This window comes from Lolium rigidum, chromosome 1 (assembly GCF_022539505.1).
Source record: "Lolium rigidum isolate FL_2022 chromosome 1, APGP_CSIRO_Lrig_0.1, whole genome shotgun sequence".
NCBI classification, from domain to species: domain Eukaryota; kingdom Viridiplantae; phylum Streptophyta; class Magnoliopsida; order Poales; family Poaceae; genus Lolium; species Lolium rigidum.
The window spans coordinates 32,770,363-32,797,281 of NC_061508.1; the positions used below are offsets into that span (position 1 = coordinate 32,770,363).

Sequence of the window (26,919 nt, forward strand, 5' to 3'; positions counted from 1 at the left end):
AAAGCTATCTGGGCTATTTGGGCCTGGACGAGACCCATTGACAGGCCCGAGAGTTGGAATGGCCGCCGGCCGCGCAGTTCCGAGCTCCAGCAACAGATCTCAATTCTTCTCCCGGTGTTGTTTCGAACGCACTCCACTGGGCACTCCTACCGGCTACCTCTGCCGGCCGCGGCCGCCCACCCACCCGCGACGACCACCACCACCACCACCGCAACCACCACTGCGAAGGGGCCCAGCCTCAGGGCCTCCGGCGAGCTCAGTCCGAAGAGGGGGAAAGCAAGAATGAGTGGGGCGGCGCTGTGCGCGGCGCTGACGGAGCTGGGGTTCGACGGGGAGGACCCGCTGGACGCGGACGCGCTCGAGTGGCCGTTCCAGTACGAGGAGGCCCGCCCGCTGCTCGCCTGGATCTGCTCCTGCCTCCGCCCCTCCAACGTCCTCTCCCCGTCCCACCTCTCGCAGTGAGTCCAGTCCCCCTCCCCTCCCCAGCGGTTCTCTCTATCCGGGGTCTCGATTTCATTTGGTTGCTGCTGCTGCTGGCGATGACGATTGCTTGCTCTGATTGCGCTCCTACGAGCCGGCCTGCAGCTGCATGGTCAGTTGCGAGATTCGGGGAGCTTGGGTGCTGATCTGCTCCGGAATTTCCGCGATTTGCTCGGGGAGCTACGGTTCCATACGTCTCTAGCGCTGGGCTTGTGCCGCTGGGAGGGGAATTTTGGGGGATTAGCTGGAAATGCGAGCATTTTTTGTTATGCCCGCTAGGGGTTGTGTTACAGTTCTGACCGCAGTTTGACTAAGTTGGATATCTGGATTTGATGACTGCATGAGCTAAACCAAGAAAACTTGTTTCTTTTTACTCTAGTATCATACTTGCGGAAAGTTATGATTTTACTTTCACTTTTGGGGTTGTCAACTAACTGTTCGCAGTGTTGGGTTTTGAGTCAAGAACCCATTTTTTTAAATTATACTCTAGCAAAGAAGTTTGACATGCATTCTTGAGTTTGTAGCCTTGCTCTAGCTTGAATTTATGTGTGTGACTCCGTATGTTTTGACTGACAGGTACGAGCAACTCCTAGAAGAGGGAAGACTGCTAGAGGTATATGCACCCACTGGGACATTTTCGCGGTTCCTAATTTTTATATTTTGATAATCTCCCAGAATATAGGATGTGCTCTGATCTTGTAAGCGGAGTTCCAAATGCCACTTGTTTCTGGCACAGTATGATGAGTTTCTAATAAAATAATAAAATAAAATATTAAAGTACCCTCTTTAATTTCTTGGAAAAGATTAGAAATTGATCAATGCTCGGGGGTTTGGAAAATACAAAACCATCTCTGAATTGATCCCGTCTAAGATTAGTACCCCTGTTTGCAAGCAAACTTAAAATCAGATTCATCCCAATCTTTGGATATTTGCCCCCACATATTATGCAAGTAAGCTGATAGCATTCTCCTGTACTATTGTCCTCGCTCAGCAACTTCTGCATAAGTTATAAATACCTATTTATCCTTTGGTTATACCTTAAAACTCTTGCAATGCCCCATATAATTTTCTCAGGGTGAGGATTTGGACTCTGCTTTTGATAGTATTTCAGCCTTTTCAAGCAAGAAAGACAACCAAGAGGCTATCTTTGAAGCAGAAGAAACGATTCTTGACATCCGGTATGCTCAAACTTCCATTTTTATAAACTAGTACTGAAAGCCATGCCATCCTTACATTATTGCTACATTCACATTGTTGTAATTGTACCTGAACTAAGATATGCTTTTGTGCCTACAATTAGAACTGACCAAAATTTATCTGACTGAAAGGGAATTAATTGACCTGTTTTTTAAGGAAACTTTCTAGCTGCCTTCCTGATATAGAAGGGCCTCGACTGCCTCATGTCATGTCTGTTTTCTGCAACTAGTCTCTCAGCCGTCGACGCGGTTCATATGACATGCCAGGGCTACATATCTGCTGTTTCCTGTATGTAAAACCATCCAACAAACCTAGTGATTCTGGCTCCAGCTAGCGTGTTTGCCATCTCACCTATTCTCGCCGTGGTGCGCTAAAAGACAGAGCATAGCAGGTGCTCGCAAAGCTGAGTTGCCACCGCTAGGCTCTTCACTTACACATGAAAGAGATCAAAATAGATCAAGCTGTTAGTACAAGATATGATATGAACGTCCCTCGTCATATTGGATTTCAGACAGAATCAAGTCAAAGTAGACTTTTACGATCCTTAAGCAAATATGATAATGTGTACTCACATAGCTGATACTTCTCAAGTCAAGTTTAAAAGATTGCACTTATAAGTTAAGAAAAAGCATTTTGGCTGATGCCTTTTCACTGAAGCATACATGTACAAAGATAGTACTACTCCATAACCCAAACGGCCAAGAGGAAATCATGAAAAATTCACTACTACCAAAGTCTTCATATGATCTAAAAATATCTTCTGCATCAATGTCTTCAGCACTAGCTACTTTCAGTTTTAAGAACATTCGTTATCTTAGAACGACAATATACTAATATATTATTAACTGTAAATCGCTACTAGCTTAAAACTCTTGTACATAAACATACCGTGAACAGATCAGTAACACTTTGCAGGAACCCATAACCTTCAGAATCATTTTAGATGCTCCCACAACCCTTCTCTGCTATTAATTGACTTTGTGATGTCCCCCTTCTGTTTCCCTGTTGCTGGAAAGTTCTCCTATTTTTTGAAAAGTGCATAACTCATGTGTGCTGAAAACACATGCTCAACTGCCTTTCCAGTTTCCATTGCAACATCTGGATCTGTAGATATGGTTCGAGGGGGGCCTTTGATTATGAATTGACAGAAAAGTTTCAAAGGGCCATTTAAAAGATTTAAATGTTTCATCATTCAAAAAGCAATCACCAAAAATAATTGCTTCTCTGAAATGGTTGAACCCAACGAAGACACCAGACGACCTATGTCCTTTATTTGTTCCAAATGTAGTGTCAAAAGTTAGTAAGAAAATGGTGACGTTCTGAGCCTAATTTTCCTCGTTGATATGGTTCTTGGATAGTTTGAACGAATGTCTAAGCGTAAGGTCTGCTGAAGAAGATGAGGTTAGAGAAAGTAGATGAGAAAAAGAGATGCCGGCAACCATCAATCGTCCTTTTACCTCACTAGAGGGAGGACTTGACAGCGACAACAACAACGATGGCGGCAGCGGTGCTGTGCCATCTTCTCCCGCGGTCGTCAAGTTCGCTGCAGATTTGATTGCCTTTGTCTTGCATGTGGCTCAGCCATGTGGCCATGTGGCTCTATTTGCAGCAGCAAACAAGAATGCGAGAGGGCAACAGAAGGATTTCACACGCTGTCAAGGGCTGTCATTTTTTTTTGGCCTGTCAGCGAGAGAGAGAGGGCGAGAAGCCGAGAAGACACGCAGACGAATCGTTATGTTCATTGGGTGGTTTTCACGTACATGCAATGTGAGATATGTAGGCCTACACCAGTTCTGACGTACCTCCAGCACGTTAGATGAGCCACATCTCTTAGCCATAAGCCAATAACATCTGGTTATCCATACCATCTATCAATCTCTTATCTGCTTGAACTTTGGCTTTTGAACATTCCTCTGCTGGACCAAGTTGCGGTAAAAAACTAGTTAGTCGATTTGCACAGTAAAATATTTCTTCTTAAATTCTTATATGTGCTTTTATTTACAGTTTTTTTGTTTTTGTTTTCTTGCTTGCAGAGAAGCAAAACTAGCATATAGAGCTGAAGTTTTTGAGTTGCAGAAGCAGATTGCACGGCAACAAGCACAGTTTGATTTGCTTGCAGGGCAAGCATCTTCTCTTATCCAAGGCAGGCGAGCACGTGTATCAGCTATGTCTACAGTTAGTGTGCAACTTATATCATTAGATGAGATACTTTCTTCAAGAAACTTAGAGGTATTTTTACTATACTGCATCTCTAAAGATTTTCATTCATGATACAAACAAAAGGACAAAAAGGTTATCATGAATATTTACTCTTTGGGAGAATCTGTTTTGAAATATCCATCCATTCAAGAAATCAAGAGGCTACGTTTGCAAACCTGTGCCCTTACTGAAACGTTTAGGGGCTAGGTACTTGTAGTCTGTCAACTAATACATGCCCATTTGTCAATTATCATTAACTCTTTCTTAGATTTAGTGCTTCCTTGGTTCATCCATCACTGTGTATGTCTGAAGACAGAATAATGAAACAAAGGTAGTACAATGTGGGGAGATACAAATATGATCTTAGGATCATCTACACGTATTATAGTAGTAGAGCACTTATACACTTCAGGAAGTTCCCTAAAAACATCTATTTACTAGCTACTAGGTCTTGTTAATGAACGTGTATTCGCCAAAACCTGAAACAAATGTGATCGTACATGTGCATTCCATAAGTTTGATTTGATATCTTGCCAACTTTCAGACGAATGCAGTTCTTGGAAGAATTACTGCTACGACCCAAGAGTTGGCCCATTATCATTCAGGAGATGGTATATGCTAAATTTGTGCATATAATTATACATCACATCATATCCAGTATTCCTCGATAATTTGATTAATATTCATGATATGCATATGCAGAGGACAGTATATACTTGGCATATTCAGATTTCCACCCTTATGTTATTGGAGATTTGGCTTGCACTAAGGAGCTAAACCGGTGGTTCTCGAAGCAATTTGAGAAGGTAAATTCGTTGCAACAAACCAGAGATGCAAGTGGGTCAGTGTTAGGGTACCCTTTAGGCCTTTACCCTCTTTTATACAAAAAATGATCTAAAATGATGATGTCACTGAAAAAGTTAGTGCATTTTGTTGAACTAAATAGGGTAGAAGGTACCCTAAATGTGACCTACTTGCATCTATACAACAAACTAACTACTGTTTGTTCCAGATGAAAAAGAGATGTGGGAAAGTAGTCATTTTTTTGTTATTTACTAAATATCTTACTTTATAAAATCTCAAACATCACTATCTTGCCCCCTCCCCTATCTTGTTCCAAATCCAGTGGAGGTAAATGGTACAAGTAGTAAAACCGTCATTGTTGGTGTCAAATTCTTACCTATACTTGTTGGCATTTAGTATTTACTCAGTAATACCTTTATTTTAGGTGCAAAAATGCCATAATAATAATAAATACCATTTGCCTGTGTAGTTGGATACTGCTCAGTTTTCATTTTTTGCGTGAGGCTTTTTATGCTGAATAAAATCTTTGCCCATATGCATAGCTTTTGCCACTGGATTTTGGGGACTTATGTATCATATTCTCAAATTTCCAGAACCAATGCGTTTGAACAATTGCGCATCTCTGCTGCAGCTATACCATTTGTCTTTTCTAAGTATCACGCAAGCAGGCTTCAAAGTTTTGATCTTCTTATTTGTTTCATATTGTTATGTTATGTTATGTTATTAGGGGCCATTTAGACTTGTTGCTGAGGAGGGGAAATCCAAATGTTCCTGGGTTAGTCTTGATGACATCACAAATGGCTTGATAAGAGGTACAAACTTTCTTCAGCAACTTTTCAGTTATTGATTTACATTTTATCATGAAGGCATTAGTTGAAATCTGGGAAGGGCATTGCTATGCTCTAGTACTGTAATGGCATGACTGCTCAGAGATGAACAAATTATAACAGCAATGTTCTTGTATGCAGGAGATTCTGAAAAATCTCATCATCACCAGCGTGTGGCTGAGTTACAACGACTCCGTTCAATGTAGGTATCTTCTGCTTGTTACCTACCTTGTATTTCTCTTTATATTTGCGTCATGATAATGTCTAACATTTCTTTCAATCATGCTGCATGATGCCTGTAATCAGGTGAAACGCATGCTTAGTTGCAATTTGCAAACTTTTGTACTGCATGTGTATCGTTAAGATCCATGAAATTTTGTGGTCGCGTGGATAGGGAAATTTCTGAATAGACTGTAAATATGTTAGGGAAGTGTTTACGAGAGCTCCCATCCCACTATGTCCTGATCCATTAAATCTCTTCTATCCACCATATTTTTCCATGGTCCATGTACATAATTTCGTGTTTGCAGTATACCCTTTAGTGCTAGTTTGCTTTTGCGATTGGTGTGGCCTAAACTGTTGTGGGAAACCATTAATTAGAAAACCTCTGTTGAAAAGCAGGTAGTCAAAACAAGATAGCATTCCAAGCCCCCAAGGTGTTTCTACCAAATGTGATTACAATGATCTATCAATACCAATTGCTATTGGTTCATTGATGTCATATATATGTGTGTGGTGCAGTTGGTGGAGTTGTATTGTCATTGTATATTCTTCAGCGTTAACCTCTTGACTTTTCAGCTTTGACTTTCTTTTAGCAGTCATTCAGTGTAGTCTTGAGCTTACTCTAGTTTGTCAACAGATTTGCTACAAGTGAACGACAATGGATTGAAGCACAGGTTGAGAATGCTAAACAGCAGGCAATACTCCAAATTTTAAAATCACAAGTATCCTCCGACGAGGCTCACATACATAGGGATATCCACTCTCTTAGGTATATCTTATGCTACTGATCTTTCTTGTGATTCTATCAGTTTTTAGCTATGGTCCTTTTACATAATGTGACAAAATGTCTGAAAAAAAAAAAGAAAATGATCTCTCTTATCTTGATTACTTCTTATCACTGTCTTTTTTTCTCCAGGAGAAAGAGTTCTGAGCTTGCTGGAGAACTCTCGACACTTTCTCAAAAGGTGCAGCCTTTCATATCTGAGGTATGAGAAAGAACACAGTTTCAGCTGCAGAAATTCATTTTATTCCTAAGTTGTAAAATTACCTTTTAATACTCATGACCTAAGTTTAAGTCTCAATCGGATAAACTGTAGTTCTATTTTTTTTTAATGCTACACTCATGCACAATATTTTTTTGATGAAATGGCACAAATTTATCATCATAATGTGTAGGTTTGTTTGTCGAACTAGTTGATTCCCCGCGCGTTGCCGCGGGCATTTGAGATGATTTTCATAAACGCCAAAGCATGAATAGCATATTAATATAATGCACATTTGTGTTATATTGCTGTAGGACATTAGTGAAATATAGAGATGCAAATTGTGTGTTGGAGTTATTCATTTCGTTGAAATTTAAAGGCCCAATTTAATCAGGGAATATGGATGAAAACAACCCGAGTAAGCTCCAATTATAGATTTTTATAAGAGCTGATCACATATTCATGGTAGGTCAATATTGATATATGGAAAGAGCTAATTAAGCAACGAACATCTTTGTCTGGTATCATAGCAAAGTGAATACATGGTAATTAAGCAGGCCAACGTGGGGTTGGACGATTCCACCAACAACGATGTGGCACATGCAGAAGAGTGGCTTCATGGTATTTTACGTACTGCAACTTCAAGGTACGGTGGAGATCGATGTCTGCCAGCTGCAACTACGGCGACAACGAAATGTGAAGAGACGCGGATGATGGACATCGGCCACGCGCAGGCATGTGATCACACTGTGAAGTAATCTTGCCGAGGCCGCTGTTAACACCTGTGACCCTCATTCAGGCTGAAACTGGACATGTCGGCCCTGTGTCTGCTATGTCCTCCTCAATCTCTAGCGGCTTCGCAAGTGTCCGATGGTCCGTGATGTCAGCAGCTGACGTCATATGCCTGGTCGCCATCTAGGCAGCCCTCTACTCTGAAACGACACGATACCAGTTCTTACGACTGTACATAATCTTAATCTTAGGCGAGTTTATATTTAGAAGAAGAAGAAAAGGAAGCCGAACTGCAGCCTCACCTAGTTGCTGAACCATCACCTGCTGGCGCGCCATCGACAATCTTTCTGTCCTTCCCTCTGCGTGGTACTGTACTCATCACGCGGCACAGACGCATCCGACGAAGAGCATGGCGGCAAGAACCGAACGGGAATGGCACGCTTCAATGGCATCGTTGGCCTCAGGCCAAGGCGGTGTGCAGAGGTGCTAGCCCAATAGTGGTGGTGGAGATGGAAAGCTTGCAGGGATGGGAAGGTTATGTAATGCCTTGGCAGCCTTACAGCTTCCAAATAATTAATTATGATTTGAAGCGTACACCCCATTTCGAAAAAAAAAATTATGATTTGAAGCGTAGGTTGTTAATGAGGCGATAGTGGGGATAGAAACAGGTCCTGCCGTCGTTTGGTTTCTCTAAAGGATAGCTACGCACGTCCCGGTAATGAAGTTGGCTGGACCGCTGGACAGTTAAACTTGATCATCAAATCCAGTGTGTTTGTATTTGATCAAACGGCTATAGCAATTTGAGGTGATGTGGCTTACTGAAAAAGCAGCTTGCAAACATTAAATGCACAATAGTGGGGATCAAATTTATAGATATTATAGAGAGTAAACCGCACTAGCGGTCCCAATTCTTTTCTCGCCCCTTCACTTTAGTCCCTATTCTTTAAAATTGAACGTCTAGGTCCTAAATCTTTTATAAGTGATTCATTGGAGGTCCTAAATCGGTCTGGCCAGTGTTGACTTGTCTATGTGGCGTTTGACCACTACCACGTTGACAGTGGAGCCCTCGAGACGTACCGGCCGGACTAGCAAATTTGCCAAAAGGCCCACTATTTTGTAATTCTTTCAAAGCCAGGGCAGGTGGGCCCACCACCACCACCGCTGGGTACTCCCGCCGACGTACTCCGGTGAGGTAATGGTGCCTCTGGCGAGAAGACGGGACCTGGCCGTGCCGCACCACCCGCTCTGCCGGAGGGCGAGGAAGAGCCTGGGAAGGACCGGGACGGCACCACGACATCGGATTGGAGGACGACGACTTGGCCGGAGCAGGGGACGACGTGCGGTTGAAGCAAGGGGACCCGCGGGCGATGTGCGGGTTGACCAGGGGATGCGGCGCGGGTGGAGCTGGGGCGCCGCCGTCCCCAAGCCGCGAGCATGCTGCACCGCCGGCGACGTGCTCCGGCCGGTGAGTCTGCGCGGTGACGTGAACAACATCTCTTGAGGGCTTATTTGCAAATATGGAGGGTGACTGGTACGCCTCCCGGGTCCCACTGTGGACGTGGCATCGGTCAACGCGGGTCAAACCAGTTTAGGACCTCGCGTGAGCAACTAACGATAGAATTAGGACCTGTATGTTCAATTTCAAAGAATAGGGACTAAAGTGAAGGTGCGGAGAAAGAATCAGGACCGCCAGTGCGGTTTACTCTATTATAGATATCGATATGTATGTGAGTTCAGTGAGTGTTCATCAACAGACTGGTTTGTGGTGGTTTCAAACCCAGACTGACAACTAGGGGTGTTCTGCAATTTCCCAAATCCATGTAGTACTATAAGAGGTGATTACCTATGGTAGGGGACTAGAAACTACAAATTGTATTATGAGTTATGGTGGTATTGTGAAATCGCTATTCCCTTGGAGTAATTTGTGCTCAATTTGGGAGCTACCTTTTGTTATTTAGGAATAGTTGGTATCATGCATAGTTCACCCAAAGTACCATCTCACCAAATGCAATATACTTATAGTGTTTTAGAGGACGTCGAGGCCAATAAGAATTTTTACTGCAGTGCAAAAGTTATGCTCCAATTTTCTTAGCATATGATTAAATCTTTAACGGCATAAGCTTGTTTGTTTGATATATTACTTGCTCTTTCTTCCAGACCATACCATGCCTCTGTTCAGAACTTGCTCAACTTCAAGGCACATATATTTTGCAAGGTTTGCACAATGTATTCTATTTTATCATTCTTCTCTAAGATTATCTTTTTTCTAATATTATTCTCTCAAATGTTTAGGTGATTACGATTTAAAGGTTATGCGCCAGGAATACTATATCAACAGGCAAAAAACAGTAAGCACACCCCGTAGTATTTCAGTTCTACAGTATTCTATGTGTCTTCTGTTTCTGTATTTTCCTATTGGTGGTATACTCTCGCGTTATGAAACTAAGATATTCTAGAACTGGTTGTGTTGCACCTTGTTGGGTTTTTCAATTCATTCAGAAGTGATCTTACTGGTCAATGAAATGCCAATGTGTTGCTAGTGTGCACCTATAAGTGGCAAACACCTCCAGCAGCTGCCCTTTTTTACATCCAGTATGTTTGCATGTTGTTGAAGTTTGATTTTTAAGGACAAATTGTTGTCAGCTGAACTTCCTATTAATATTTGTTATACCATCTCACACTTCCTTTTGATCATCTTGGCATTTTATTTATTTTGCAGTTCATCAACCACTTGGTTAATCAGCTTGCTAGACACCAATTTCTGAAGATTGCTTGCCAACTTGAAAGGAAACACATAGCCAGTGCTCACTCATTGCTTAGAGTTATAGAATCTGAGCTACAGAGCTACCTATCGGCAGTCAACACCCGTCTGGTAAGTAATCTCTGATGTCGCGGACTTCTCTTTGTTCTCACTTCTTCAGTATTTATTCATGTTTCACACTACTTTCAGAATTATTTTTCAGTCTTATTGCCTTAGAGATTCTTGATTTTTTTTGTGTTTACTTCATCTGTAGGGTCATTACAGTTCATTAATTCAAGCTGCCTCTGAGGTACATGAACAAGGAGCAATTGATGATCGTGACACTTTCCTCCATGCAGTGCGAGATCTACTATGCATTCACTCAAGTAAGCAGATACCACTGCAATCAGTTAGCAGTTTGAATTTATTTTTATTCTCGTATTCTTCACATTATCTATTCTTGTCTACAGATTCCCAAGCAGCAGTACCAACATACATGTCAGCACATGCTTTAGTTCAGCAGATATCGGCACTTCAATCTGACTTGCTTTCTCTTCAGTCTGAACTTGAAAATACTCTTCCAGCTGACAGGAAAAGATGTATCAATGAGTTGTAAGTAATAACAAGGCACTACCTTAATTCATGTCTTATATATGACTTCCTCTAGTGCTTCTTCTGGTATGAACAGACACATTCATAGTTTGGTGTATAGTAAACAATAAGGGTGACCTCCAAAAGATGCAGCAAACCACCTGGTTAGATGTTATCTTGCATGCAGCCAAGCTCTGGATGGTAGAGCTAAGCAGACAATGTGTGCACGGTGCTTGGTGTGCCGGCTTGACTTATTTTATACATATGGAATTGCTGCCTGATCTAGTACCCGTACAGAATTATGATTGTGATATGCAAGATAGTATGGATTCAACTAGCCATGCTCGATTTTTAATATTTCCTGCAGACTTGTAGAAAAAACCCTGTTAACCAAGTTATTCAATCTGTTGTATACTGCTTAGTCACTTCTTAGTCTGCCAATACGTATCCAATAGTCATTTCACACGTCTCCGATTCTGCAGATGCACTCTGATTCAAACAGTTGAACAGCTTCTATTTGCCACGTCAACGACTGCAGAACCAGTATTGACACCTTGGGTACACCCTTTCAGCCATCAAATTATGTTCTTTCTTGTATTTTTCCTGTATTTCATTACATCTTTGTTCCTGTTGCAGCCACTGATGCGCGCGCTTGATGATATGGAAAATGCCAATGCTCAAGTCGAAGTTGCTGTTGAAGAAGTAACCAAGGCTCGTACTCAAAAGATAAAGGTAGTGCACTTGTTAGCTGTTACTATGCTCCTTGAGGTTCTTTACCTTACGGAGTATTGAATCATTATGCACTCGATTTTCCTGCATAGATCTGAAGCTCTGAAGAATAGTAGTCTTTGTCTCTCTCTGTCTCCATGTTTCTCTGTAGGCTTCATGTTTACAAAAACATTTGCATTAATTGTGTCTTGATTCAGTCGACAATATTTGCTAAGCGAAGAACTTGAAGAGATTAGTACAGAGGGTTCTGGATAATAGTAGTTCTGTTTCTTCTCTCTTTGTTGCTATAGAATTCATGTTTACAAATCCATCTGCAGATCTTTGAGAATCGTGCCCATGAGGTGGGGAGGGAAAGGCAGGTGTTTGTCGATTTCTTCAGCAACCATGAGCGTCTCAAGAATCAAGTCAGAGAGTTGACCTCCCGCGTGAAAGCTCTCCAGGAATAGAGAGTAGAGCCCTTTCTCTAGATCGGTAAGCATATGACGCTCAACTTTTCTATCTCCCTACTTGATCACACCACATCTTACAACTGAACTTTCAGTTCTAGCCTTGTTGTGCCAGGTCTCTCGAAAATGGACGCGACTGCCAAAGCTCATGGCTCCAGTCTGTGGCAAAGCTTTTTCTTCCAGAACTCCCAACACAAAGTTGGGGCACGTGCGTGTGGTGCTGGTACGTAACAGGGTTAACCATTGAACGGTTTGGATGTTCATGTGTGCTGCGTGAGTGCTAGGCGTTGTTGTATTTATGCTGCTCTGTATGTTGTAAAATATGTTAGAAATCACGAGCAAGCTTGAAACTGGTTGTGGTGGTGGTGTTGTGTAACAATTGATTTAAGTAGTTTATATTAGGCGGTTGATTTAGTTGGGACTAACAACTTTCTCAAAGTTGCTGGAATTCAATCACTCGGACCAGCTCAAAAAAGTTGGTTGCCTCAGAACATAACTACTATAGAAGTTACTGAGAACAGCAGAGCTTAAGCATTCTTTGATTTGTAGAAATTAATAAGAAACAATTCAATTCAGTTTTGACATAAACTGAACATTCCTCTAGTAATCAAAATAGACACTTAATAATAGCTTCTCAGATTTTAGGCAAAACACCTGACACAGTTGCTGAGTTGTTTCTAGGGATTATAATGAAGAATTTTCCGGCTGTGAGGGCGACATAATGGATGCACTAGGGATGTTAGGTGCTATTGTACTGGACAATCGACTAGCACAGTGAATGAGAGAAATTCTGAGTTTTTTTCAAACATTGTTGACACAACATCGATCTACCTAAAGTAAAGGCGCTAGTGCACCGCATGTCAAGCCAGCATCAGCACAAACGGAAGAGCAAGCACAAAGACGGGCATGCTATAGTAACATATTAATTAAATCAAAAGAACAACATTTCATATGTTTAAACCTGTACATCGATCGAATCAATAAATTCAAAGCTTTGCGAATAGAACATCTGAGAACATATCCGTACATTGCAAGAGTAGAAAATAAATCTGAGTCATAAACTCACAGATGTGCATACACCATCCTGAAGAAGAAAAATATTTCAACATCATCTATGTATAAGGACACGGAATCATTTGCCTACCATGATATAGCACGCTGCAATCAGTTGTCTAGTAGTATTTCCCAAGCTCTCTTTCTATCTTTTCTTTTTTCGACAGTAATTATTCTAAGCAATGAAAAAAATAGAAAACAAAAGAAAAAGAAGCAGCCATACCTGTTCGGCCCACAGCCAAACTGCTCAGCCGAAGTGGCCAAGGCTTGGAAAGCCACGGATGCCCCCCCTCTCGGCCTCTCCCCGACCCTGAGCAAACTTGCGAGTTGCGACTAGAGGCGAGAGGTCTTGGCTATTAGTAAAAAAAAAAAAAAAAAAAATATATATATATTTTGCGTGACGATGTGCATAAACTTCGTCAAGGCCTCACTGGTGGAGTTGATGGGTCGTTTCGCTTCCATGGAACCGCTTCCACACTAGTTTCCCCACCGAATTTCCTACGACATCTTCTACCATCGACATTCTTGACAAAGAAAGGGTGTTGAGATAACACCAGCTAGCTGTCCTGTCAGGATCGCCTCCTGACGCCTGGCGACGGATGTATCTTCTTCATTTATCCAACGGTTGGGGTTGCTAGGCGAAGGATCCAACGGCTGAGATTGTAGCTTTTTGAACCTTGTTAATTCCCGCGCTAATCGCGTTTTATCTCTGTAATCACTAAACCTATCACTAAGCGTGGTCCTGCTCTGAGTTATAAAGGGCAGGAGTGGGAGGATGGGAGGCACGCTATGAATAAACCCTAAAATTTCGTACCCGTGTCTATCTTCTTCCTCATGGCAGCGCCGCCGGAGCATCTGCTTCTCTTCTACTCAACTCCTAAATTCTGATCGGAACCCGGACCCTGACATGTCCCCCGTCATGCACGCCATGGAAAACGGTGAAGAAGCTAGCCGTCGAGAACCTGGTCGTGAAACATCTGGCTTGTTATCGGCAAGGACATCGATCAAGAAGCTAGCAGTTCAACCACAGAGGTCCAGCGGCATAATCTGTCCACTTTCAGATTCAAACTGGAAACGTCTCACTCTCAAAAGGATAGAAAGAACAAAATTAACCCTGGCACGACTGGCTTATATACCAGAACAAACTTTGGTCTCATGTCATACTGAAAAACCAATGGGATGTACTGCAGACTCTTTTCACAAGATTATTATAAACATTTTCGCACTTGATCTTGCACAAGGATATCAGTTAAAAGAACCAACAATCAATCTTCGATTACCCATTTAAATCATGAAACATACAGACAGCTCAAGGAACCTACTGGGTCACATTTACAGGCGGGAAGGAAACTAGCACAGCTTGCTGAATCAGAGACAAGACAAGGGGCTTACTTATTGCTGAGGTACAATTTTTACAGTGACTTCACTCATCTGTGAAAGAGGAGAGCAAGCCATGCAGCTTCAGTTCTCAGAATCCTCTGGTATCTTGAATAGGAACTGCGGAATCGAGGCGATGCGAGGCAGGTTCATCAGCAGATCTCCAAATGAGTCCTTTCTAGACATGGCAGGTGGATGACTGGCATCTGCAGTCTTCCTCGTTGATGCTGAGCTAAATTCATCATCTGAACCATCCGAGTCCTCCCCACCAAGGCTACCGCTATCGTTTGGCTCGGGTTTTGGTTTGGCCGTCGGCACTGTATCTTTCTGAAGCAAACAGCAAAGTGAGTCCACCCTTGCCATCAGTCGCTCATCGGAGGCTGGGGCCTGAGGGCCCTGTGTATCGCCGAGAAGGTACTGTGCAATCTCCTCCAACGATTCTTTTGTAGGCACCTCATTGTTGGACATTGAAGGATTGCCTGAAGTGATCTGCTCGTTTATGCAATTTCCTAGGTGGCTGACCAGATCATCCACTGACATTGATGGTCTAAGCCCAGGCACTTTCAATTGACTCCACCAGTTGGGGATATTAAATTCTTGGGCTACACCATTTGCATTTCTGCTGACTGCGTGTACATTCACAGCACTAGCTCCTGCACCTGTAAATTTAACACATCGGATTAGAAAGATTGAGATAGATTTTTTCATGCACAAATGCCATGTAGCTTACAATTGAGTAACAATACAACACCAGAAGTTAAGAAAGTGATCAGATTAGCATATCACCCTTATTGTATCACAATTAAATCAGAAAGAGGTCAAGATGCATAACTACAGAAGGTGCTAATCGCAACAATCATTCAAGAACGACAGCACACACACGATTGCCCATATACAGGCAAGCTACTGACATCTCTGTTCTGTGATCAGTACATCAAGGTAACAGCGTAACGCCAGGATTTATTATTGTAAAAATAACATATTTAGTGTCATAGACTTTGGAGTACCTGGGTTTACTGTCTGAGCGATAAATGCAGGTTGCTTCCCAAAACAATCATTTGCTTCATTCTTAGCAGACATAGATGAACCAGCACATGGTGACACAGAACCTGAAAACCCAGGTAAATCTCCATGTTCATCTTTCAAATTAGCAAAATCATGACACTTCAACTCCACCGGATCTTCAAATATAGAACATCTAGTTTCAAAAACTGGAGAGTCCAAGATAATATCCGGTTGTTGACTCAATTGATTAAGCCGCTGATCACACTGTACAAGCTTTTCAAAATTCTTGCCTAGCAAGGTTGAAGGGCACTGCAGAAAATGCCGCCTGCAAATTGTGAAACAGTTGTGGTTTTACATGAAGGTGTCAAGACTAGTAGCTCAGCAGGTACTAATAATCGGAAGTAATTCCATTAGGTTCACTACAAAACACGGAGTTCCACAACACTAAATTTTCTAACACAAACCTTCCAACAAACTGTCAACTCAAACACAACTTATCTCCTAAGTAGTAAGCTTACTCAGCTTCCTAATTAATCTCTAACAGTGGTGGGCACAAACAAAAGGACGGTGGAGCCAAGAGCATGGAGCAGACCGAGCCAGATGACAATGACTCAATGTGATATGCCATACAATTATCTGCAGCAAAACACAGGTACTTTGCTGATAAACTACAACAACAACAAAGCCTCTATTCCCAAACAAGTTGGGGTAGGCTAGAGGTGAAACCCATAAGATCTCGTAACCAACTCATGGTTCTGGCACATGGATAGCAAGCTTCCACGCGGCTCTTTCCATGGCTTGTTCTTTGGTGATACTCCAGTCCTTCAGATCTCTCTTTACGGACTCCTCCCATGTCAAGTGTGGTCTACCCCGTCCTCTTTTGAAATTATCAGCACACTTTAGCCATCCACTATGCACTGGAGCTTCTGGAGGCCTGCGCTGAATATATCCAAACCATCTTAGACGATGTTGGACAAGCTTCTCTGCAATAGGTGCTACCCCAACTCTATCTCGTATATCATCACTCCGGACTTTGCTGATAAACTAAATAAAGTTAATCTAGCTGCCTGGAATTTATAAAGCTATCTTTTGCATTTCCTTCATTTTTTATACCAATCTAACTATAGGCTGCGCTACAGGTTCTATCAACTTTCCTGAGATCTAAAAAGAAGCTGAATGAGTTCTCTATGTTCCTTTAAGAATGGACGCCAAAATGCAGAGGTGAACTTGAATAAAGAAATAAAATCCGATAAAGAAGCCCTGGTAAAGTATACAGCAAGTTCTACAAATGCTTCCAAGAATTGGGAGAAGACAGGTTATAATCCTACAGTCAAAACTAATAATCACTGTGATGTAAACACATATACTTCACCCCCTTGAAAGAACACTTCACATATGAAGTTTCACTCTCACTATGAAGAGCGAACACTGAATAATCCATCACCTGTTCAAGCTTGCTTGGCCACCAGTGAAATCTGAAGTCGCCTGCCACAATGTGTGTTTTCTTGGTTGAGGATCTGTCTCTTTGAAAAAGAGAGGTGGTCGGGCCAGCTTCATATAAAAAATGGAAAGCTTAAGGAAAGGAGATATTGAAGTAATAATAAGCATATATATCTTTTGGATAAACTTACCACCACATCCAACGATCCTACTCCATTTTCAGGGCAAGTTACCTTCAAAGCAGTAATATCCGACCACTGAATTTCTATCTTACTCTTAAGACCACTTTCCAGAACTTCCCATACAAGCTTATGCTTCGCAAAGTAACATTTTGCAACCAAATCACCTTCATATCGCGATATATACTGTTCAGAGATAGAATTCAGTTAAGACGCTTAAGGTGAAGATTTGTCCAGCTGAGCTGCTATGTATGAAGCAAGAGTACTAGGTTTACTAAGGAATCATCAACATTCAGATACTGGCTTTTGGGCAACTGACTGACTGTGGAGCAAGAATACTAGCATCCATTGATGTTACACTAAGACTCCACACGAGAAACAAGAACCAACATTACAATTACATGTGCATTACTTGAAAGCTTTACAGACAAAAAAAATCATGATAGTGATGATTTACTAAATTATACTGCTAGCTCCATTCCAATAAATAAGGCATATAAATTTAGTCAAAAGTCAAAACTTACTTAGTTTGACCAAATATATAGAAGAAAATATAAACATCTACCATATTAAATAAATAAAATATGAAAATATATATTATGGATAATATATTAATATTGATTTGGTATAGTAAATGTTAGTAATATTTTTGTCTATAATATTGGTTAAACATAGAGGGCACTGACTTTATACTAAATTTATACACCTTATTCAACAGAATGGAGGGAGTAAATGTTTAATTTACCAACCACACCTCAATAAAACATGACCAGCAAGAATCTTTCCTATGTCAATAGTACAGTTCTTTCATTGGAGCAGACAAAGGATGGTAGAAAGAAGCCACCAAATTGCTGAAGTGCAGATGCTGGCAGAATCATATATTTCAGTTAACATGAATTTCCTTACCTCCCATGTACCGATTTTCAATGCACTTGCAGGGAAGTTTGAAGCTTTCAACCGTTCACCAGCTGACGATGCACCAGATTTAAGATCTTTCTTCTTGGAAGGCTCAGCACTGCAGTCATCAGTAGAGGACTGTCCTGCATTGGAATTTGCTTGAGAAAGCCTCATCTGAATCAAATCCAACAGCGATGGGCTTTTTTTCAGGCGCAGACCCAATGGGCTAGGTTCGTCAAGCACATTTTGGTACATGTCCTGCAATTCATGTAGGCGTACAAAATATGAAGTCCGAAATCTGTTGATCCCGAAACTAGATAACTAAAAAACCATACTCCTATATCAAGTTACCTTTAAACAGCAAATTGCTGAGGCTACTACAGATACCACAAAAACAATAAGCATGCATACACCTAGATAAATTTTCAGAAATAAATATTATTGCTCCATTCTTTTGTCCATCTAGTTATTTAATTTTCTTGACTTGCACACTGACATGGTCCATGATGAGCTGATGGCAACTGCTACTGCATCCCATATAAACTCTAGGAAGGATCTGCTAAGCACCCTGCATGTTAAGACAGACGATAACTGACTAAACAACTTCCAATGCGCCGGCAGGTGGTGCCTCTTTCTCTAAAGTACACTAATAATGAAACATCCGCAAAGTAAGGAACTGAGCAGTTACCCAATCTTGTCAGATTTCAGACGGTAATACTAGCCTTTGCATCGCATCTCATGGAGACACACATTCCGGCCCATTTATGAGCACCACCTAAGCATAGCGGTATAACGCGGGACATAACTTGCATCCCTCATTCTTATTGTTTGACGCGGATGCCCCCTATGATTCTCAAGCAAACTGAATCCATGTAATCACACAGGCGCAACCACTCCCATCCGCACCATCGAATTAGCCCGCGCAAATCACTCCCGCGCAAGTCGTCAAGCGCAGCCATAGCTTGGATCAAACGCGTCATTAGGCAACCGGACACGCCAATTCCCCCCACACACACAGAAAAAGGTACTGATTCGGCCTAGAAACACAAAGGGCGTGGGATCGCATCAGAGCCCTCCAGCTCTCCGCCGTACACGATTAACCCCGCGCCGAACCCAAGTGAGTAGCGGAAAACGGAGGAGCCAAACTAACGCGGCAGCCGCGGATCTACCTGCTGCGGGGGCGGCGAGGGCAGGGCCGCCCTGGCGCGCTTGCCGAACGGCCCGTGCCCGTCGTAGCCAACATCCTCCGCCTCCATCTTCACGGCAGCCGCCGACGGCACCAGCGGCGGCGGCGGCATGGCCGGCTCTGCCGTCTCCGCGTGCTGCCGCTTCCCCATGCTCGGGAGCTGCACCATGGGGGGCGCCGGAACCCTAGCCCTAGCACCACCGCGAGGCCCGGATCGAATCGAATCGGCGGCGCGGCGACGGCGAGTGATTCGAGGAAGGGGAGCGCGAGCGAAGGAGGAAGAGGGGGAGCTTTGGCCTTTGCGGAAGGGAAGGGTCCAGAAATAGTCGTCGGGACCGCGAGCCGGCGCCGGGCGGATGACAGGTGGGGTCGGAAACTGGACCCCGCATGTCAGTGGTGTGGTGCAAAGATGGGTGTGGATAAAGTGGTGGGGTCGCTGGAGAAGGGGTGTCAGGTGCGGCGGGTCGCTTGACAGGTTACCGGGCCCACGTGGTACAGCCCGGGGATGGAATGGTCGGGTCGTATTCGGGTACCGGCGCCGATGGTGTGCATGTATGTGGTCGCGTTTGCGGCTCTCATCACGTGCAAAACGTTCTGCCCGCCCCACGCGGCTACTGTTTCATTTACGGCCAGCTTTAGTACTGTTTTTTTTCGTCCACAGAGAGAATAAAATACTGTACTTTGTACAATTATTCAGTATAATTCCTCCTCGATAAATAAGTGACTTGAATTTATTAAGGCTAAAATATGTTTAGATACATCTAAATTTAGATAAACCTAACTTCTTTATTTTTGGAGGAAGTATGTAGTAATACAAAGTACAACCGATGTGTTGAGTATGTACTAGTACAATTTTCACACCGAAAACAAAAATTGTTTTTCGATCTGCTACATTTCAGCTTATCCACCATCCTTCCCCCGAGATCTCTCTAGAAGCAACCACCATATTCTTCCAGGTCTAGGACCAGCAGCCCCTCCTGCCTCTTCTTTGGCGGTGGTCGGCATCGAGACGGGTGAGGGACCCTCTATGTATACCAGTCCAGTAGGTGTCTAGGTTGTTTGTTGTTGTTTTGCCTTCATGGCGGTTAGCTTCATGTCGAGGATGTATGCTCTTCCTCGCATATGAGCGGCGATTGGAGGAGTCTCCTTACGCAGCTCTGTTGTTGTCCGTGGTGGGAGCAGTTTGCAGTGGAGATGGAGCCCAAAATAAGCTTTTGTTTGTGCGACAGCTCCTCACATTGGGGAATTGCCATCCTATTTTATGTGTGATCGTGATGGCGATAGGGGAGGTGGAGTCGGTGATGTCTTCGGTGTGCACAATTGTTGCGCTGGTCCTAAGGATATGGAGGTTTGGCCTCTAGTCATGCTTTCTTCTTCCTCCCCTTGTGGTGGCGGGGATGGAGAAAGATATGGATGGGGCCTCCAATCTTTTCGGTTGGACCCGAGCTAAACCACAGCTATGACTCCAAGGAACTACGGCATGGGATCATTAACCTTAGCCTAAAGATTCCGGGATGGCAAAGCTTACTAGGTACGCTGCCAGCTGATATGTTGGGCTTATTGCACCTTTCCCGATATAAAACACACCCTCATTAGTTCTCCGTCATGGTCGAAGAGGAATACTGCTTGTGTGGGGAAGGAGTCGAAGGAGATTATTTACATGGACAAACATGTCCACTCATGACAGTGATGTTCGGACACAAAACCTAAAATTCCTTATGAATTATGTTTATCCATGTCTCGGCTTCAAACATGTCCACTCATGACAGTGATGTTCGGACACAAAACCTAAAAATTCCTTATGAATTATGTTTATCCATGTCTCGCCTTCAAGCAATGGTTTTTCCAAAATTTATATGTTTTTCATATCTACTAGATGATGTCCTTACTATACACATTTGTTTCAACCTCGTAGGATTTCAGGCATGTAATCACAAATTTTGAACATCGCATGGAACAATAATATACTTCTCGTGGAAATGGGGAAAAACATCCATTGGTTCCACATGAAACTTCATGGTTTCTAGAAAAATTCCATGTAAATCCATAATTTCGAAAGAGATAGTATTAGTCTGTTCAGCCTAAAATTGTTGCGATAAAGCAAAGAAGCTCATTGTTAGCATGCACCTGACAGCAAAATCGCTATTGTCTTATTGGTCTCCTACATTTGCTGATGAAAATGAGCCGCAAGGAAGCCTGAGTCACATGGCAATCGTGCATGACCTTTGGCTGAAGATGTAGAAATAGATTAAGATGTGTGATGTGTGAACTAGCCACATTAAGCGTGAAAAGGAGAAAAAAAAACTGACACGTGCCATAGCTTGGAAGGAAGGTAAATATGCGGTGGCATGACTTATAGGTTATAGCGAATCATGTCAGATAGCAAAGGGTGAGTTAAAGAAAAAATAATAATATCAAACTTCCAAGTGTCCTTACTATCTGACATTTTAGGATTTCCTACCCTGCTGTAAATCAATAATTAACGAAAATAACATCATGAACAACTAAACACAACGTAATGTGATATCCTGATCTTTCAACTATTTGTTTGTGTACTGAAAAAATTCCATGTATATGATTCATCAACCCCTGTTGGCAAGTAATGAAGCCTCGTCGTCATCTTGTCCTACATCAAGATGCTCCTTATTTTTGCTTTCTTGGAGCGAACCGTTGGTGCTTGAATTCTTCTCCACGTCAAGAGAGGTTAACTCCACACTTTCTATCCGGTGAGCTTCAGCACCATCATCCCCAGCCAGCAAATCAGCAGGAAGGAGGATAGAATTTGGGTCACTTCTCGGCACCAAGAATAGCAATGCCAACGGGAGTAGCCTCATCGCATTTCGAATCAGAATAGCAGCCCACAAGTTTTTGAATTCTGTTCTTGTGATTTTCAACAAATGAAGGAGCAATCCACCAAACCAAGATCCTGTCATCAGGCCAATGTTGTCAATGGACATGAGTAGCGCGAAGAATGTGCCCTCGATGCCAGATGGGCAAAGCTTTGAGCTAAGCACTAAAAGTGGCATCCACTTGAGGCGGTTGATCATTTTGGAGACCCCCTCATCAATCACAGCGAAGTAGTAATCCGGTATCCCCAGCTTTAGATTCAAACGCAGCACCAACATGAGATCAAGCATTCCAGACAGGCTTAGTAGTAATTGACTTGAAAATAGAAGGCTGCGAAATGAATAGTCCTTGAGAATATTTTGATAAAGTAGAACTCCAACAAGAGATCCGACTGACCCAATTGCAAAGATAAACCCAATGAATCCCTGGTAAAGTAGAAAAAGGGTATTATTTTGGCCATGCGTCAAAGATAGGTAAATTCTTGAAGGTAGCAACTCTACATTTGATGCCTTACATGCAAGCAAACTTTCCAGCATCTGATCATGAATATAGCTGAAACTGTATATTTTGCATACAAATATGTATTGCAGTTTCTTTAAAAGCAATTTATTGATACTATAATTTTACGAAAATATGTTAACCTAAAGATATAAAAATTATAGTCAAAATCACATCTTGGAAACTGTTAAAAGTCAAAATAAAATAAAGTGAAAAGGAACAGGTACATAATTTCAGATCTGTCAAGCAGTTCCAAAGAATTTTAACTGCACGCAAACTTCATTGATATGAAAAAAGAAGCCAAAGGTCAAAAGCAGCTGCTTGGAATAGCAAAAAAAAAGTGTACCTCGGAAAAAGATGGCCCTGCACTAGGATCTGTGTACCAGTAGAACATTCCTTCTTGAATTTCCACACTCAGAGCAAGAGACATGTACATGTAAAAACATGGCCGCCATACTTCAGGACATTTTAAGGTCATTAACATTTTTCCACTGGCTTCTGAAAACTTCTTATGAGCCTAGTTTGTAGTTTTTGACAGGAAAGTTAGTGCATGAGAACCAAATACTTGTATTTGATCTCAAACAACATAAAGAAAACATTCTACTAACCTGCCCGTATGGAAAGTTTGGGATATGGACATCCTTTATCAGGAATCCGGCTAAAATTACCAAGGCAGAAGGTATAGTTAACATGCCAAGGGCTCCCTGAGAAAGACAAGATTTATCTATTATACCAGCAACTAGTACCAGCCAAAGTAGTAACAATAGACAATTTACTTCTACCCAACAGAACAGAGGAGCATAAGATTGGTGTATTTATTCTCTATGCATAACCGGAATGTGTACGCAGATAAAATACTCGCGATTGGATTTATGAGGAAGTTTCTTAGATCATCTGAATAGAAATGATCAATGGAAAGTGCGAAGAGCTAAAGTACGAGTGTTGTGAGCTGGCGATACTCACCTGTGACCCAATTGCATGAACAAGAAAACCACTTATTGAGAATCCAATAAGACCTCCAACAGATGCACAGAAGCCATTTAAGCTTATCATGTCAGCAGCAAGATGAGGATATATCAGACTGTTTTCGGCTACACAGGCATCTATAGTTACATCAGCTATTGCTACACTTGCACTTCCAGACATCAATGCCAACAACGCAAACATTACATGAAGCTTGCTGTGGAGAGACACTATAAGCATGGCAATCACTCCCATTATGCCTGCAAATTCCTCCAAAAACAGAGAGGGGGTAACATTAATACAGAAAAGTACATAGCCTGTTACCAAATGACAGTTACATTAAGCAAGAGAATATTAGTAAAAATAACACCAGCAAATAGCTGATGTGTTTGGCTTGTGTGGCATCTTTGCTTCAATTATATGCAAATATACAGCTCCATTGATTCCTTCCTAGTTTTTGGTCAAATTTTGCATTTCTCTATATGCAATTCAGTGATGCAGAAGTGAAATGTGGTTATTTCAATAGCTACTGGTGTGGCTCGGATGTGCAAGAAATGGCAATCGTATCTCAACTATAGGGTAATCTCTCAGCAAAGAAATGGCTTACTACTTCCCCAGCACCCACCAAATGATCAAACATTGCTAGAGTTCAGCACAAATTTTCATATCACAGTTCGTAAGTAAACAGGGATTAGTCAATTGCCCAATTCCCAAAAATAAAATGTAAACGAAACAAACACAACCAAGAAGACATTGTGCGGCCCACCTGCAAGGACAAAGTACGGGCGGCGCCGGTAGCCGGCGACGGGTAGCACGTCGGTGAGCAGGCCCCAGAGCGGCTTGACCATCCAGGGGATGGACGTGACGCCGTGGTACACCTGCGCCGCGGACGGCTGCACCTTCTGCACGTCCTTCCAGTAGTAGTCCGAGGCGACGCGCGTGATGCCGCCGCCGAGCCCCTGGCTGATGCCGTAGGTCGCCACCACGCCGAGCACGAAGCTCCAGTGCAGCTCCCTGACCAGCATCCGGAACCATGCCACCGGGGACGGCACCCAGCTTCCGGCGCCGCCATCCTTGGCCGGCGGCGACCCCAGGGGCTCCTCGATGAGGACATTGGTCTCCTCTCTGCCGCTCCCCTTGTCCTCGGGGATGTCGTGGGGCGGCTGAGGCGACATTTCCTCGGCTGCTAGCTCCTCCGCGAGATCTCCAACAGATTCTTGGAGATCGCGGAGTTAAACAAGCTCGGATCCTTTGCCGGCTCTCGACGACTTGCTCCGAGCTGAATCTGGAGCTTGGATGTCCAAGAACAGATTTGGTGGGGTTTCTTGGATCCTAAGCGCCGTAGGGACGACTAAAGCATCGGAGATGCGAGCTGCTAGGTGCATCTCTATCGAAAAGTATCGATCCTAAAGCCTTAGGAAAACCAATAAATTGGCAGGGTTTGGTCAAGAACATCAAATCGGATGGCTCCTTGAACCTTTCGCCGCCTGGCTTGCTTCGAAAATACTCCTACTGCTACTCAGGCGGACGAATATGAATGCTGGTAGCCTGCAAAGTGCAAACATCAGATTCCAGTGTCTAAAGCAGCAAGAGGAACTGAGGGAGAGAGAGAGAAAATCATGGGAGGAAGAAGTCCTAAGAAATGGGAGAATCCTTTGGGAATTTGGGGGCGAGCAGGAGAGGAGGAGTCGAGGGTAGCCGTTTGACTCGTTTTGTTAATTTCAGTTCTGATTGCTAACTAACACTAGAAGACAGCCCTGTCGCTGTCGGGTGGGACATGACATGATCGATGGACCCACCTTCCAGTGGAATCAGTAGGTCGTTTCGCGCAAATGGGGTGTTGTAGTACTTCCTGATTGGTTGGGCGGCACTGCGGGTTAAGTTCTTGATGAAATGGACCCACTTCTTTTCTGCCTTCTGTCGCTGACAGGACCCTATATCTCGGTGTGGACCTACTTAGCAGTCGGTTAACATGGGAGGGAGGGCTGTTGTCAGTTGTGAGTCTCCTCCGGCCTCCAGCGACGCTGGAAAAGTGCTTCACGCACGTTCACGCTTTGGAAAATATCACGATGTCATGTTGCCTATGGATCAAGAGTTTGGGAGGTTGTTTCTTCATATTGTGTTTGAGGGACGCCGCTGCTCAGTCACGTTCTCCATAATCACCTTCGAACATACTCCCTCTATCTCGAAGGATAAAGCGTAAATATTTTTTCAAAATTCCGTCATAGCATAAGGCGCACGATGCGGTATATACGTTTTCTCCCAAAACTACCCTTCAATATTATTTATACCGCCTTAAACATCGGAAGTGGAGCAGTAAATTGTGTGGTTATCATTGGCCTTCCACAACGCATGCGGGAAGCCGAGCCAAAAAATCCAGAAAGGAGCAGTTAATGAGGCGTTTTAACTGGCCATCTATATGCATGCAGAGTTATTGTGAAATTGGGAGGAGAGAAAGAAGGAGACGTCGGTTGCATGCACACGTTTAGAGAGAAAATTAAGCAATAAATATCACCATTTAATAGGGGCATGCTTGGAAAGATTAGCCCACCATGCATTCTTCTTAATCAGCGTGAATTCTCTCTTGGTAGATCAATAGATCGGGGCCTCCTCCACCACTCCTTCGAATTTGGGCAAGATTGATTGGATAGGTGGGGAGATCCTCAAGGTTTGAGCTCAGCAACAATGGAGGAGAGAGAGAAGAGCTAAAAACGAGCTGGGGAAGAAGGGACCTTTTTATAGGGCCCCTCAAATCCAACTGTTATGTGTAGTTCCCGCACGACTGGTACTACCGCTTTGGCAAGCGGTAGTACCGCTCTGGATTCGAAATACCCCACAGATTTAGCCACGTGTACTCACAGCGATAGTACCGCTTGCGGTACCGCTGAGGTACCGCAATAACCTCTGTGAGTCCCTGGACCCTCGCGCGGTACCACAGCGGTGGTGCCGTAACTTGCGTTACGGTACCTAAGCGGTACCGAGGCGAAACTACCGCTCAAGGTACCGTAGAGATACCGTAAGGCTATCTGTGGGACTTTTCAGTGCAATCTTCCAGAGCGGTACTACGGGGCGGTACCAGTAGGGTAGCGGTACTACCGCTCCTGGTGCCGGTAGTACCGGTCAGGCAGAAACTGCTTTTTCCTCTTTTCCTCTCCAACCATATCACCCCGCGACACACACAAAACCAGAAAACCTATAAGCTACGCTTCAGTCTTCCGTTCATGACGTGTTCAGCGAGGGCACCGTGCACTTGCGAATCTATCAAAGACAATCTTTGTGCACGGTTAAATTCATTCAAGTGTTGTCATCAAACACACAAAACACGGGATATAGATCTTGCTCTTTAAATCTCTCCCATTTTGGTGTTTGATGACAACACAAGAATTTGCAATGGCATAAGATATTATGATAAGGTTCTAGATTTGCAAAAGATAGACGGAGCTCCCCCTAAACGTGTGCATAATTGGAATATGCATTTGAATACAAATCCACACATCCTAGAGAAACAACTCCCCCTAGATTCT

At 43.1% G+C, this 26,919-nt stretch overlaps 3 protein-coding genes across 5 annotated transcripts; 1 reads left to right on the top strand and 2 right to left on the bottom strand.

Moving 5' to 3' along the window:
* The first annotated feature begins 282 nt into the window (after nt 1–282).
* On the top strand, nt 283–12,431 carry LOC124670690 (AUGMIN subunit 3). 3 transcript variants are annotated; one of them, XM_047207176.1, is made up of 19 exons: nt 283–458; nt 1,057–1,093; nt 1,555–1,658; nt 3,711–3,906; nt 4,421–4,487; nt 4,579–4,682; nt 5,408–5,492; nt 5,649–5,709; nt 6,367–6,498; nt 6,646–6,715; nt 9,602–9,659; nt 9,737–9,792; nt 10,164–10,316; nt 10,459–10,570; nt 10,655–10,796; nt 11,258–11,333; nt 11,412–11,507; nt 11,822–11,975; nt 12,046–12,431. In XM_047207176.1, exons 1-18 carry the CDS (start codon nt 283–285, stop codon nt 11,948–11,950), a joined length of 1,854 nt encoding a protein of 617 aa, XP_047063132.1. In that variant the 3' UTR covers nt 11,951–11,975; nt 12,046–12,431. The 3 variants fall into 3 exon arrangements, with proteins under 3 accessions (XP_047063132.1, XP_047063137.1, XP_047063125.1); XM_047207181.1 differs by having other exon boundaries at nt 12,066–12,431; XM_047207169.1 differs by having other exon boundaries at nt 12,052–12,430.
* A 1,821-nt stretch (nt 12,432–14,252) lies between these two features.
* LOC124685172 lies at nt 14,253–19,271 on the bottom strand. The gene is made up of 6 exons (XM_047219501.1): nt 19,071–19,271; nt 17,911–18,159; nt 17,017–17,190; nt 16,830–16,936; nt 15,388–15,710; nt 14,253–15,039 (listed from the first exon to the last, which is right to left on the bottom strand). The coding sequence occupies exons 1-6, from the start codon at nt 19,254–19,256 to the stop codon at nt 14,465–14,467; spliced, it is 1,614 nt and encodes a 537-aa protein (XP_047075457.1). The 5' UTR covers nt 19,257–19,271; the 3' UTR covers nt 14,253–14,464.
* A 2,244-nt stretch (nt 19,272–21,515) lies between these two features.
* Nucleotides 21,516–24,944, bottom strand: LOC124670713 (probable folate-biopterin transporter 2). The gene is made up of 5 exons (XM_047207189.1): nt 24,162–24,944; nt 23,396–23,655; nt 23,041–23,136; nt 22,779–22,949; nt 21,516–22,359 (listed from the first exon to the last, which is right to left on the bottom strand). Exons 1-5 carry the CDS (start codon nt 24,568–24,570, stop codon nt 21,670–21,672), a joined length of 1,626 nt encoding a protein of 541 aa, XP_047063145.1. The 5' UTR covers nt 24,571–24,944; the 3' UTR covers nt 21,516–21,669.
* Between the last annotated feature and the right edge of the window lie 1,975 nt (nt 24,945–26,919).

What these genes read in the sequence shown, in the direction of transcription:
- LOC124670713 (XM_047207189.1), bottom strand. Translation starts at nt 24,570, where the DNA reads ATGTCGCCTCAGCCGCCCCACGACATCCCCGAGGACAAGGGGAGCGGC. An exon ending in CCCGTACTTTGTCCTTGCAG is followed by an intron (nt 23,656 to 24,161) that starts GTGGGCCGCACA and finishes AGGAATTTGCAG; the next exon opens with GCATAATGGGAGTGATTGCC. An exon ending in TTCATGCAATTGGGTCACAG is followed by an intron (nt 23,137 to 23,395) that starts GTGAGTATCGCC and finishes TGTCTTTCTCAG; the next exon opens with GGAGCCCTTGGCATGTTAAC.
- LOC124685172 (XM_047219501.1), bottom strand. Translation starts at nt 19,256, where the DNA reads ATGGTGCAGCTCCCGAGCATGGGGAAGCGGCAGCACGCGGAGACGGCA. An exon ending in TGAAAATCGGTACATGGGAG is followed by an intron (nt 17,191 to 17,910) that starts GTAAGGAAATTC and finishes ATCTCTGAACAG; the next exon opens with TATATATCGCGATATGAAGG. An exon ending in GGCCAAGCAAGCTTGAACAG is followed by an intron (nt 15,711 to 16,829) that starts GTGATGGATTAT and finishes CACAATTTGCAG; the next exon opens with GCGGCATTTTCTGCAGTGCC.
- LOC124670690 (XM_047207176.1), top strand. Translation starts at nt 283, where the DNA reads ATGAGTGGGGCGGCGCTGTGCGCGGCGCTGACGGAGCTGGGGTTCGAC. An exon ending in TTTCTTCAAGAAACTTAGAG is followed by an intron (nt 3,907 to 4,420) that starts GTATTTTTACTA and finishes GCCAACTTTCAG; the next exon opens with ACGAATGCAGTTCTTGGAAG. An exon ending in TGCAGCCTTTCATATCTGAG is followed by an intron (nt 6,716 to 9,601) that starts GTATGAGAAAGA and finishes TCTTTCTTCCAG; the next exon opens with ACCATACCATGCCTCTGTTC.